At 45.6% G+C, this 14727-nt stretch overlaps 1 protein-coding gene across 2 annotated transcripts in view; it reads left to right on the top strand.

Moving 5' to 3' along the window:
• The window catches only part of GRM8 (glutamate metabotropic receptor 8), a 2054171-nt gene that overhangs the window by 602886 nt on the left and 1436558 nt on the right, over nt 1–14727 (top strand). For both annotated transcript variants that reach the window (XM_069764916.1, XM_069764915.1), the window contains one exon: nt 14451–14667. In XM_069764916.1, the coding sequence (XP_069621017.1) occupies nt 14451–14667 (217 nt within the window). The remainder of the gene's footprint in view (nt 1–14450; nt 14668–14727) is intronic.

Genomic DNA, 14727 nt, shown 5'->3' with positions numbered 1-14727 from the left:
CTGATAGGGAATTTAGATTGTGAGCCCCAACAGGGACAGCAACGATAATGTGTGCAACCTGTAAAGCACTGCAGAATATGTTAGCACTATATAAAAATAAAGTTTAATATTATTATTATTATTATTATCTCTCCATGTCTTCTGTATTACAATTCTGTTTGGAGAATTACCTTGCTTGATCAATTGATCTATCTATATACTCATACCTGTATACTCTGTTCATTTTCTATTTTGTGCTCCACCACTATATCTTAACATTGATTAATTTAATTACATTAGACTTACCGACCATTGCCTGTACAGGGTACTTCTATTTATGATCCTAATTATTATTGTTGGTTGTAGGTAATTTTCCTAACCGTGGGCAATTCTTTTTCTTCCCTGTTTGCACCGCATGCCTCTCCTCACAACTAGGAATACATCATAGTATATACTTTCTCTTTATTATTATTATTATTTTTATTTTTATACATCACTAATATGTGCCTTTGATTCAGGGGTGCTCTGATATACCACAGGTGGCATTTACTATACTTTACTTGCTATGTGCTCATCCACCTGTAGGCATAACAGATCACATGCCTCGCCCATTTATTTACACCAGCTATGATTTATATGATATATAACAATTGAGGTTGCCTATTCAAAATTAAACAGTAACATTGGTATATTCCACTATATATGGAAAATGCTCCTTTCCTAATTGCTCAATGAAATCAATATTTGACATACATGTAGGTTACATGGAGGGAAGGATCTACACATGTTATTTTGCTGTATAACACAGTCTTTCTTTGTTTTATGCTGTCTTTGCATGTGCTATCATCTTCATGATCAATCAGTCTAAGTTTTCTTTTTCAAACTCACCATTTTGTTTAGGCCACTCTGGGACTGAGTTAATGAACCCCTTTGATTTCTTTTGCAGTATCTCTTTACTATGGTCATAAAAAAGTAATTGAAACTTCTACCGTACTTTACAGCATAACCCATGCTTCTGAAGGACTAAAGAGCATAAACTAAAATGGACTGATTCCTGTGAGTGGCCTATTAATTGCTGGAACTAAGCAAATGCATACCCAAATACCTTAATCAAACTTATGCCTGTAAAATTCTAATATTGTATAAGAGGCAGTCACAATCTAAAACATATACTAATAATATTCATAATTGTTAGGGGTCGAGTTCCTGCCTCTGCACAGGGGGAATATCAGGCCATCTCTGCTGCAGTCTCCCATTCTTCTCCTGCCGCAGTGGAGCCTGCTCAGCGAAGATGTCGGTCCCAGAGTCTCGCTCGGTCTGACTCTGTGCAAAGGGTTGCTGCTGCCTTTCCAGCTTCTGCCATTGTGACCAGTACTGGGCAGCAGCAAGCAGACGTTTTTGGGACTAAGTCCTACTTTTCCCCTTCTGAGCATGCCCAGGGTAAAGATCTCTCATTGGAGATCAAGGGTCACATGCTTAGACACTGCAGCAAATCCCATTGGTCCTCCAGGAAGGTCCTGAAGGTGCTCAACTTCTGTGACAGTCTCCCATTGGTCCTTCTGGGAAGGTCCTGTACTTTCTGCAGCTATGAAAGGTTTGCATGACCGCACGGCCATGCGCTAGTATCAAATCTAAGTTATGTACTTTGCACCAGTGTGGTTACATGTATATGTGTTCAGGGACCCGGCTGAAATAAGCCCCTAGAATATTGGCACCACCGGTGAGGAGATTGTGTGTATGGATTCAGGGCCCCGGCTGAAATAAGCCCCTAGAATACCGGCTCCTTCAGTGAGGAGTTGTATGATTGCATCTTTGATTGCGTAACCATGAACTGCTATCTGCTCGGCAGTTGCTGTGTACTCCTGTGAGTTAAACAGGACACAGTGCTTTCTTTAGGCGACTCTGTGAAGTAGGGCCGCCATTTGCCAGCAGCAGGTTCTCCCCTGCACGGTGGACCCCGGGCTGCGAACGCACCAAATAACATCTCACTATTTACTTGGTGCATTCTGCCAGCCCTAACAGAATACTAGCACCAGGGTCTGGCTAGTAAACGGTGGACGATCAGCAGCTGGAGGGTAGGTTGGCGGCTCTAGAGCGCACAACCTCAGCTGTGGATGTTACTGCAGTCGCTGTTCAGACTGCAAGTGTAGCTGCAGCAAGTTTGTCCTCTGCCACCCCTGCTTTGACTTTATCCCGTCTCCCGCTTCCAGACAAGTTTTCTGGTGACAATAAGCTATGTCGGGGAGTCAGTGCTCCATACATCTTGAGCTTCTGGCTGCACGTTTTCCTACGGAACGGGCGAAAGTGGGATTTATCTTATCCCTTTTGTCGGGCAGGGCATTGGAGTGGGCAACGCCGCTGTGGGAGCGTGATAATCGTGTTGTGCAGAGTGCTCCTCTCTTCCTGGACACTCTGAAACAGGTCTTTTTAGGACCTTGTGTCACCCACGATATGGTGCTCCAACTGTTGGCAATAACACAGGGTTCGTCCATGGTCAGTCAGTTCGCCGTCCAATTCCGGACTCTGGTCTCAGATCTGGAGTGGCTGGATAAAGTCCTTATTCCGGTGGACTGGCAGACCATGTGAAGGACTCCTTGGCCACCAGGGAGATTCTTTCCACACTGGAGGAGCTCTTTACAATATCTACACGCATCGACCTCTGTTTTAACGAGCGGAGGTTAGAGCAGACCCAGTGTAGGCAGAGGTTCCGGCTGGCTCCCACCTTCGACAGACCTCTAAAATCTTCCGTTCAGGTGTCCGACTCCCATGTGGCCATTATTATTATTATTATTTATTTATATAGCACCATTAATTCCATGGTGCTGTACATGAGAAAGGGGTTACATACAGGGTTATAGATATCATTTACAGTAAACAGGTTTACAGTGACAGACTGGTACAGAGGGGAGAGGACCCTGTCCTTGCGGACTTACATTCTATGGGATAGTGGGGAAGAGACTGAAGGTAGGGGTGAGGCGGCGGCTCTGGTGGTGGTGAGGCGGTGGCTCTGGCGGTGGTGAGGCTGCAGCTCTGGGGGTGGTAAGGTGGCGCCTCGGTTATTGTTGGCTGTAGGCTTTCCTGAAGAGATGGGTTTTCAGGTTCCATCTGAAGGATCCGAGGGTGTGGATAATCGGACGTGTTGAGGCATGGAATTCCAGAGGATGGGGCATATTCGGGAAAAATCTTGTAGGCGGTTGTGTGAGGAACGAATAAGTGTGGAGGAGAGTAGGAGGTCTCGGGAGGATCAAAGATTACGTGATGGGATATATTGGGAGATTAGTTCAGAGATATAGGGAGGGGACAGGTTGTGGATGGCTATGTAGATCAGTGTTAGTAGTTTGAACTGGATTCATTGGGGAATTGGGAGCCAGTGGAGGGATTTGCAGAAGGGAGAAGCAGGAGAGAAGCGAGGAGAGAGGTGGATTAGCCGGGCAGCAGAGTTGAGGACAGACTGGAGTGGTGCAAGAGAGTTAGCTGGGAGGCCACAGAGGAGGGTGTTGCAGTAATCGAGGTGGGAGATGATGAGAGCATGCACAAGAGTTTTGGTAAATTGTGGGCTGAGGAAGGAACGGATTCTGGCAATATTTTTGAGTTGGAGGTGACAGAAGGTGGCAAGAGCTTGGACATGAGGTTTGAAGGACAGGGCAGAGTCGAGAGTTACCCCAAGACAGCGGATTTCAGGTGCAGGAGAGAGCATGATGCCATTTACCATAATAGATAGATCGGGTAGGGGAGGTGCGTGAGGTGGGGGAAAGATGATGAGTTCGGTTTTGTCTACATTGAGTTTTAGGAAGCGAGAGGTGAAGAAGGAGGATATGGCTGACAGACACTTTGGGATTCTGGACAGCAGGGAGGTGACATCTGGGCCAGAGAGGTAGATCTGAGTGTCGTCTGCATACAGGTGGTACTGGAAGCCAAGAGACTTTATGAGTTGTCCTAGGCCAAGGGTATAGATGGAAAAAAGTAGGGGCCCTAGGACAGAGCCTTGAGGGATTCCAACAGAGAGAGGGCTGGATGAGGAGGTAGTGTAGGAGTGGGAAACGCTAAATGTGTGGTTGGACTGGTATGAGGCAATCCAGAACAGGGCAAAGTCTTTGATGCCAAGGGAAGAAAGAATCTGTAACAGTAGGCAGTGATCGACTGTCGAAGGCAGAGGACAGGTCAAGAAGGAGGAGGATGGAGAACTGTCTGTTAGCTTTGGCTCTGAGTAAGTCATTGGTAATTTTTGTCAGGGCCGTATCGGTGGAGTGGTGGGGGCGGAAGCCAGATTGGAGGTTGTCAAGGAGAGAGTTAGATGAGAGGTGGGAGGAAAGTTGAGCATGGACATGCTGCTCAAGGAGTTTTGAAGCAAACGGGAGCAGTGATATGGGGCGATAGCTGGGCATAGCGGTTGGGTCAAGGTTAGTTTTTTTAAGGATGGGTGTGATGGTGGCATGTTTGAAGGCAGAGGGGAAAATACCAGAAGAGAGTGAAAGGTTGAAGAGATGGGTTAGGGCTGGAATGAGCGTGTTATTGAGGTTGGGGAGCAGGTGGGAAGGGATGGGGTCAAGTGCACAGGTGGTGAGGTGTGATTTGGAAAAGAGGTGAGTAAGCTCTCCTTCAGTGATGTTGGAGAGGGAGGTTATTAGGGAAGGGCAAAGGTCTGGTATATGGAGTGGTTGGGGTGGTGGACAAGTAAAGATTTGCCTTGTTTGGTCAATCTTGTTTTTGAAGTAGGTGGCAAAGTCCTTGGAAGAGATGAAGGGAGTTGAAGGTGGCAGTGGTGGGCAGAGGAGAGAGTTAAATGTGCTGAACAGTTGTTTTGAGTTGTAGGATAGTAAAGATACAAGGTTAGTGAAATAGGTCTGTTTAGCAGAGGTGAGGGCTGATTTAAAGTCAAGTGTAGCTTGTTTAAAAGCAGTGAAGTCATCTGGCAGGTGTGTTTTCTTCCAACGCCGCTCCGTGACCCTGGATGCTTGTCAAAGTTTTTTGTGAGATTGTTATGCCAGGGTTGCCTATTAGTTCATCGCACTTCGCCATGCATGAGAGGGGTGACTGAGTCTATGGCTGATGTGAGGGTGGAGTTTTAGAAAGCGGTGGCACTGTCCGTGTCGTGGAGTGAAGATATGGAGGACAGGGGTAGGAGAGAGTCTGAGAGTCTGTGAATGTCTAGGTTTGCGAGGATTCTGCGAGGATGTGGTAATGGCTGGACCTGGGGGCAGGTGAGTAGGACAAGGATTAGAAGGTGACTAGATGATGGTCAGATAGGGGAAAGGGAGAGGATGTGAGATTAGATAAGGAACAGAGGCGGGTAAAGATGAGGTCTAGTGTATGTCCGTCTGTGTGGGTGGCTGTGGAGGACCACTGGGTGAGTCCAAAGGATGAAGTAAGGGCCAGTAGTTTGGAGGCTGCTTGCTGGTGGCTGTCAGTAGGGATATTAAAGTCACCCATGATGATGGTGGGGATGTCGGCAGAGAGAAAATGAAGGAGCCAGGTGGAGAATTGGTCGATGAAGGCAATGGCTGAGCCCGGTGGTTGGTATATGACAGCTATTTGGAGATTGGAGGGAGAGTAGATACGGGCAGAGTGAACCTCGAAAGAAGGGAGGATAAGCGAGGGTGGAGGTTGGATAGGGTTGAAGGAGCAGTTTTTAGAAAGAAGGATACCCACTTCTCCACCATGTCTGTTGCCAGAGCGAGGAGCGTGGGTAAATTGGAGGCCACCATAACTTAGTGCTGCAGGCGAGGCCGTGTCAGGGGGCGTCAGCCAGGTCTCGGTGAGGGCCAGGAAGGAAAGGTTGCAGGAAGTGAAGAGATCATGGACCATGTGGAGCTTGTTGCAGACAGAGTGGGCATTCCAAAGTGCCCCAGAGAGGGGAAGCAGGGTGGTGGAGGTTCAGTGACACAGGTTTTAAGTGTGACGTGTTGTGATAGTTTCTCGAGCGGGACCTAAGTCCCAGACCGCTCAGGTACCCATGGTTTGTAAAAATTGCCAACAACTAGGACATTATGCCAATAAATGTCCATGGCGGTCGGGATAACGATCGCGTCTAGTAACCATTGGAGGAGTTCACTAGACACAGTGGCATTTTACTCCAAGTTGTCCTTTAAAGGGACAATCACGTTAGGCTCATCTTCTCTAACAGTCGAGCTTGTGTGGACTCTGGAGCAGAGGGGAATTTCATGTGCTCTGCTTTTGCTCTGTGCCATGCAATACGTCCGGTGATGCTCGCCAAACCGGTGACTGTTAGAGTAGTGAATGGTCGACACTTCCCACACAAATCACACACCAGACTGTCCCTTTCACGTTATGCATGTCCCCTTTTCACCAGGAGATTATTTCCCTTCTTGTTCTTCCCGAGGGAATGGACGAGATTCTGCTGGGAATACTCTGGCTACGTTTCCATTCTTCACATATTGAGTGGACCTCTGGGAGAATATTGGGTTGGAGTGAATCATGTAAGGGCAGATGTGTGAGGGAGTGCGTTCAGGTTTCCACTACTGAGAAACCCACAGATCTTTCTTTCCTTCCCAAATGCTATTGGTCCTATGCAGACGTGTTCTCCAAAAAGGCTGCGGAGACCCTTCTGCCTCACCGCCCCTATGACTGTCCTATTGATCTCATGCCTGGAGCAGAACCTCCTCGGGGACAGGTCTATCCCCTCTCTCTCCCGGAATCGGAGGCTATGTCCCAATACATCTAGGAGAATTTGGCAAGAGGGTTCATTAGAAAGTCAGTGTCACCTGCAGGGGCGGGGTTCTTCTTCGTGCAGAAGAAGAATGGAGAATTACGTCCATGCAGATATTACAGGGGTCTTAACGCCATCACTGTTAAGAATAAGTACCCGTTGCCCCTGATTTCTGAGCTCTTTGATAGGCTATGGGGAGCAAGGGTACTTAAAAAATTAGATCTGCGTGGTGCTTATAACCTCATTCACATCCGTGAGGAGAACAAGTGGAAGACGGCTTTTAATACCAGTGATGGTATGAGTATCTGGTGATGCCCTTAGGGCTTTGTAATGCCCCAGCCATTTTCCAAGACCTTGTTAACGATATCTTCCGGGTTATGCTCTCCACCTCAGTCGTAGTCTATCTGGATGATATTCTCATCTTCTCTCCAGATATTGACTCCCAGCGGAGAGATGTTGGCAGAGTCTTCGACCTCTTACGGGCAAACTCCCTCTATGCAAAGTTGGAGAAGTGTATGTTTGAGCAGGAGTCTTTACCTTTCCTGGGCTATATCATCTCCGCCCAGGGATTGGCTATGGATCCTTCCAAACTACAGGCTATGATAGGGCAGCACGGTGGAGCAGCAGCCTTGCAGCGCTGGAGTCCTGGGTTCAAACCCCACCAAGGACAACATCTGCAAAGAGTTTGTATGTTCTCTCCGTGTTTGCGTGGGTTTCCTCCGGGTACTCCGGTTTCCTCCCACATTCCAACGACATTCTGATAGGGAATTTAGATTGTGAGCCCCAACGGGGACAGCGATGATAATGTGTGCAACCTGTAAAGCGCTGCGGAATATGTTAGCGCTATATAAAAAAATAAAGATAAAGATTAAAGATAGATAAAGACTGGCAAGAACACCATTCCCTTAAAGCGGTGCAGCGCTTTATGGGGTTCATTCATTACTATCGCCAGTTCATTCCCCACTTCTCAACTTAGGTAGCTCCATTGATAGCCCTCACCAAGAAGGGAGCAAATCCCAAATTGTGGTCTGAGGAGGTCTCCAAGGCTTTCTCTTCTATTAAGTCTCATTTTGCTAGTGCTCCCATCCTATATTGTCCCGATGTTGATAAGCCTTTTATAATGGAGGTGGATGCCTCATCCATTGGTGCTGGAGCTGTCCTCTTCCAAAAGGATGCTCAAGGTCAGAAGCATCCTTGCGTCTTCTTCTCCAAGACCTTCACACAAGCGGAGAGGAATTGTTTAGGGTTGAGCGACTTTTACTTTTATAGGGTCGGGTTTCACGAAATCCGACTTTTTCAAAAGTCGGGTCGAGTGAAATCGGCCGATCCTATAAAAAAGTCGGGGTCGGGGTTGGCCGAAACTCGAAAACCAATACAGTGCATTAGGTTTCCAATGGTTCCCAGGGTCTGAAGGAGAGGAAACTCTCTTTCAGGCCCTGCGATCCATATTTAAGTGTAAAATAAAGAATTAAGATAAAAAATATCGCTATACTCACCCTCGGACGCGCCCTGGTACTAACCGGGAACCTTCCTTCCTTCGAATCAGCGCTTGCAGGACCTTGCGGTGACGTCGCGGCTTGTGATTGGTCGCGCGACCGCCCATGTAACCGCTCGCGCGACAAATCACAAGCCGCGACGTCACCGCAAGGTCCTGCAAGCGCTGATTCTTAGGAAGGAAGGCTGCCGGAAAGAAGCAGGGCGCGTCCGAGGGTGAGTATATTCCTATTGTAGCCGACTCCACTGGACAGACCCCATTCCTCGTTTACTATGGTCAGCATCCGTGGGTACCTGTGCCTATGCCTGTGTCTTCCACCAACTCCAGGGTGGCAGACTGGGCTGTGGAGGCACAGGACATTTGGGACTGCACTCAGGATGCCATTCGGGCCTCCAAGGAGAGAATGAGGTCCTCCGCCGATGCACATTGACGCCCTGCTCCGACCTTTGCTCCTGGAGACTTAGTTTGGCTCTCCGCCCGTAACATCAGGCTGCGAGTTGAGTCCACTAAGTTTGCACCTCGCTACTTGGGCCCCTTCAAGGTCTTCGAACAGGTTAACCCAGTGGTCTACCGTCTGGCCCTTCCGCCACACCTGGTTATCACCGACACCTTTCATGTGTCCCTCTTGAAGCCTGTATACATGTCCCGGTTTTTTGAGTCATCTGCCGGGACATCGGGTTCGCCTACGGGCGATTGCGAGGTGAATGCTATTTTGGGGTGCAAGGTGGTACATGGCAAAAAATTTTATTTGGTGGACTGGAAGGGTTATGGTCCTGAGGACAGGTCCTGGGAGCCTGCTGAGAATATTCGGGCTCCGCAGCTCATTGCAGCCTTTGAGCATGGCGAGGTCCACGGAGGGGGGCCCTAGGAGGGGGGTAATGTTAGGGGTCGAGTTCACACCTCTGCACAGGGGGAATCTCGGGCCATCTCCGCTGCGGTCTCCCATTCTTCTCCTGCCGCAGTGGAGCCTGCTCAGCGGAGATGTTGGTCCCAGAGTCTCGCTCAGTCTGACTCTGTGCAAAGAGTTGCTGCTGCCTTTCCAGCTTCTGCCATTGTGGCCAGTACTGGGCAGCGGCGAGCAGACGTTTTTGGGACTAAGTCCTACTTTTCCCCTTCTGAGCATGCCCAGGGTAAGATCTCTCATTGGAGATCAACGGTCACATGCTTAGACACTGCAGCAAATCCCATTGGTCCTCCAGGAAGGTTCAGAAGGTGCCCAACTTCTGTGACAGTCTCCCATTAGTCCTTCTGGGAAGGTCCTGTACTTTCGGCAGCTATGAAAGGTTCGCATGACCGCACGGCCATGCGCTAGTATCAAATCTAAGTTATGTACTTTGCACCAGTTTGGTTACATGTATATGTGTTCAGGGACCCGGCTGAAATAAGCCCCTAGAATACCGGCACCTCCGGTGTGGAAATTGTGTGTATGGATTCAGGGCCCCGGTTGAAATAAGCCCCTAGAATACCTGCTCCTCCGGTGAGGAGATTGTATGATTGCCTCTTTGATTGTGTAACCACGAACTGCTATCTGAGACTGTGAAGTAACCGAGTTCGCTTCTACCGCCATATAGGGCCGCCATTTGCCAGCAGCAGGTTCTCCCCTGCACGGTGGACCCCGGGCTGCGAACGCACCAAATAACATCCCACTATTTACTTGGTGCGTTCCGCCAGCCCTAACACATAATAATCTGTCAAATGTATCCTGTGCTTTCCTATATAGAACAATATCTTTCATTCTCCTCTGTCAAGAAAATAAATATTTGTTTCGTATGTTGTATTTTGACATTGCTATGCTGCATAAAACATACATTTTACTCATCTTCATTACATCCATCAATGATAACCAGATAGTCGGGATGTTGAAAAAAGCAGATCATAATGCATCTGGGCCCCTGAGCCTCAACTTAGATGTCACTAGCTACATTACAAAATAAAAACATCTGTGTCTTCAAGGTAAAAGGATTGGCCAGATAGTTTGCTCTTTTTGGCAGATGGCAAGTTGCAGATGTCACTGTTGGCCAGAAGACAGTAACTGCAGCTGTCACCCTGTGAATGTTCAGTCTCTAAACCCTGAGGATTTCCTTCAAATGCTTAATCACAGACCACACTTCACTTGAACATTTAATAAAAGCGTGGTTATGCAATATGCAAAATGCAGAACAATCACTTAAAATAAACACTGGATTGAAATAGAACAAACTGTGTTTTATGAAAAATAAGTATGTACCTTAATTCATTCGGTTCAAGAGGTTCATCCATTTTATTCTCAGACGTATTTCACTTCTCATTTTGGGTTCATGTCTTGCTTTGAGTGGATTCATTTTAGAGATTTTGAAAAAAGAACTAAGACATTTGATTGATATAAATTATTTGCAACAAGCCAAGGTACAGTATGAGAAAGATGGCTCTTCAGTACAGACATCACATATAGATTCAATGCATACAGTACATACTAGCAACTTAAGATATTACCAGAGAGGAGCACATCGTTTCTAATTTATGCCAAAAAAATTTCATATCCATGTAACTACGACTGTCTACCTCACAAAGTGTGTTTGTTGCAAACAATTATTTTTTTTTGTATGGCATATTTGCTTTATTAGTCCAATTTTACATTTTTGCCTGCCACAACAATACAGTACCCTGCTGCTGGCACTTTGAACTTGTACCTAGATAGTATTTTTTAGTTTGTAATTTTTGGGGGAAGCAATGGAAATTTCTAAAAATAAATGAAAAAATAATGCAGACATTTAACTGTGTACATCTGGTTTTGTATACATACAGTACACACTTTTCTAGTCCAATTTGACAACTGTACATGCCAGACCAATTCAAACCAAATATTTTTCATTCTGTTTTTGTATCTATCTACCTATCATTTCTTATTACATAATTTTTGGCAAAGGTTCAATATTTGAGGTTTTGAAAAGATTTTCAAAAGTTAATTACAGCATATATGGTGTTTTATTGTAAAAAATGTATGTCCACTACAAATGCTCGCTCTACCCCCATCTTTACAGTCCTAAGTGTATCTTCTTACCATGAACTGCATATTCAGTCATGCACAGGGTCATCCCAAGCCCAATCACAGGCATAAACCCTAGCATAAAGTGCACTCTGCAAGATCATGTCGCACATCATGACATGACGACATTGCCCTGACCTTAAAACCTTGCATACACAGTCACTTCCTGGCCTAGACTTGGGACATCTATACGCATGCACGTTAACGGTAGTGGTGACATCAGGCCGGGTTTTCCAGCCATGACTAGGCCCCAGACAAACTATGTAAATGCAATATGTGGTGCCAATAATAACATGCACTGAGGACCATAGAGGGGAAAGTGAGCAGCGGAGGTGATCAGTGGGGTATTAGTTGTTTTGTCACGATTCATTTTTGGATTTGGTTCCACTGGTTCCACTCACATTAAAACTTTTTTCCTTTCAGGCTAGAGGGGGTTAAATGCAGCTTTTCCCCGCTGGCAATCTGATGTTACTGTAGTGCTGATGCAGGTGGTGACCACTCCCACATCTTTTAAAAGTTCACCTGATGCATCAGCTGACTGTTGGTGATACAGGTCCTTTCTGGAGACCAATGTAGTAGGAGCAGCTCCCTGGTGTCAGCCAAGTCTGGTATTTGGAGTCCTGTTGCTGTGCTATCTGTGGTGTGGAGTTAAGCAGTGGTGTGCACAAGTTTAGTGCTGAGTTTTTGTTACCTTGTCCCTTTGCTGTTTGTGCATTCCCCTTTTGGTATTGAGTTCGCCTCACTCTCATATTGTGGGACAGGTTGGTGCCTTGGGCTTCCCTACTTTCAAGGGTACCCCCAAGTTTAGGAAAGACAGGGCTCCCCCTATCCTGAGGGGCAGTTCAGGGGCCCAGGTTCCTCATCTCCTGTTTTCCCATTACTGCCTCGTGACATTTTTTTTTTCTACATATTAGCTTTATTTTGCCCTCTAGACCACAGGGCATTAGTGTTGAGCGAATATACTCGTTTCTCGAGATTTCCCGAGCAAGCTCGAGTGTCCTCCAAGTATTTTTCAGTGCTCAGAGATTTAATTTTCATTGCCGCAGCTGAATGTTTTACATCTGTTAGCCAGCATAAGTACATGTGGGGGTTGCCTGGTTGCTAGGGAATCCCCACATGTACTTATGCTGGCTAACAGATGTAAAATATTCAGCTGCTGCTATAAAAATTAAATCTATGAGCACTAAAAAATACTCGGAGGACACCCAAGCCTGCTCGGGAAATCTCGAGTAACGAGTATATGCGCTCATCACTACAGGACATATAAATGAGCATTCAATTTCCAGCAGAATTTTATTCAAATCGATTTTCCTGGTAAATCTGCGTGGTATGGTGAATTAACATTTTGTCAGATCCGGTAATCTCTACCAGTGATAATTGTCCACTGTTGCAATATAACTAACTCCTTATCATTGGATATTACTTATCATCCATTTTTTAGTTATTATTGTGGATTCAATTGTCACTACGTTGCACACTAGCATAGACTGACTTTTACCCCTTAAGGTATTTTATTTTATACTTTGCTATGTTCTCTATATGTAAGCAGGTGCTGAGATGCAGTACGCAGGGATTAGAGCAGTATTGTATAACAATACTATTTATTCTTTTAACAGTGAAAGGTAAAGTAATCTCCTCGCATGGAGTTAATAGGCAGTAGCAAAGAGCTATTGGAACAACAAGGGTTAAATGAAATAGGCAAAATGAGTGCGACCGACAGTCTAAGTTTCAAGCAACACTTATCGTAGCTCTTGGTGGGGTCCTTAGTCCACAGTCCGATGGGGGTAGTAGTACTGGCAATGGCCAGCGTAGGGTCCTCAGATAGGGTCAAAAGTTAACAATCCATCTTCTGGTGGCAGCGGGCAGTCTCTTGTTTTACCTGCTGAGCCCCTAGTCCATAAACTCGCACAATCAAAGCGGGAAAAGCTGCAGAAGTCTCTGTACCGACCATGGGGTGATGCATACTAGACAGCAAAGGAAACTGCACTTCAATGTCCTATAACCAGCCCATGCTTCTCTGCATGTGCCTGATCTTATGTTTAGCTGTGAGCATGGCACTTCCCACACTCCCTGTCCCGCTGGCATTACCCGGAGGTGTTAGCTGCCGTACGTTGCAGCGCCGGGGCTCGGGGTGTGGAGCGTGCTTCACACTCTTCTGCGCTCTCCCTGACCACGGGAAACTGAACTCTTGCTTTGCGCACTTTTTCTCTATTTCTGGCTTAAGCAATCCCCCTCTTCCTGGGCCATATGACCTGACTGACCGATCCTCTATTTCTTCCCTCGCAGCCTCGTCAGTTCCGGACCCAGCTTACCGCAGGTACCTGCAACCCGGTCTTCCTCCTCACACATATATCAACTTAAGGCTTGATGATTTAATAATCTTTTCAGTCTCATATGCTTCACTAGGATTTTGCATGTATATGTTTGTGTTGTACTGTTCCCTGGCTTGGTGGGGTATCTTTGTCACATCTCTCTTCATTTTTTAACCTTTTATATTTCATAAACTACTAATAAACGTGATTATTTATTTAGTTGCATCTGTTTCAAGAAACATTTCAGTCTGCACTAGTAACACTATTATGATATTTCCTCTGATATATCCTCTGATATATCCTATAAATTAGCAAGCAGATTATCAGTATACAGTAAGGAAGGCTGAAATATGAACTTTTTCTTCATAACTGTGTGACCGGAGTTGTGTAGTCATCATTATTTGTTATCGGAGAATCTATTTCCCCTTGGAGAAATTAAGTGGTACAGTAAATGCAATTTCATCATCATCTGGTGATTGATTTGGTGACCCCCATCAGAGAACATAAAGGTATGTAATTCCCAATGGATCATCATTGTGATCACCTAACGTAACCGATGAGAAGTATACCTTGAACTTTAAGTATGAATTCACCTCCCCTGAACTTTCGTATGACATTCTACATACTGACAATGGGGGCTTCAAATCTGACTACAAATTGACACAAAGAGCAGCTCCTCAAACAAATTATAAAATAGCAAGACTCGGTAAGGTTAGACTCGTATCTCACTTGGTAGCTCATCTTCTGGACAGAACTTTCTCTGCTGTTTTATATTCTGGGTCATATTTACAATAAACTCTAAATCATTTTATGTTGGAAAAGTAATAGAAAGAAAATGTTAAAAATATAAACTTTCCATTTTCAAAAATATATTTTGTAAATTTGATGTATACTTTAGTAAAGAAATTTTAGAAAATTAAAATTTGACAGCGTTAGTGACAAAAAAACATTTTCTGTGTTAATTTTTAATAGATACCTCAAATCAGCTATGCATCCACAGCCCCAGAACTAAGTGACAACACAAGATATGACTTCTTTTCACGAGTGGTCCCACCTGACTCCTATCAAGCTCAAGCAATGGTTGATATCGTAACAGCACTGGGATGGAATTATGTATCAACGTTAGCTTCAGAAGGGAACTATGGAGAAAGTGGCGTTGAAGCCTTTACACAGATTTCCCGGGAAATTGGTAAGATTGCATTATCCTGTAAATTATACTTAATGCTGACAGGCTACTAATGTGTTACAT

Source organism: Ranitomeya imitator, chromosome 4, assembly GCF_032444005.1.
Source record: "Ranitomeya imitator isolate aRanImi1 chromosome 4, aRanImi1.pri, whole genome shotgun sequence".
Lineage (NCBI taxonomy): Eukaryota > Metazoa > Chordata > Amphibia > Anura > Dendrobatidae > Ranitomeya > Ranitomeya imitator.
This window is presented reverse-complemented; position numbering and strand designations above follow the sequence as displayed.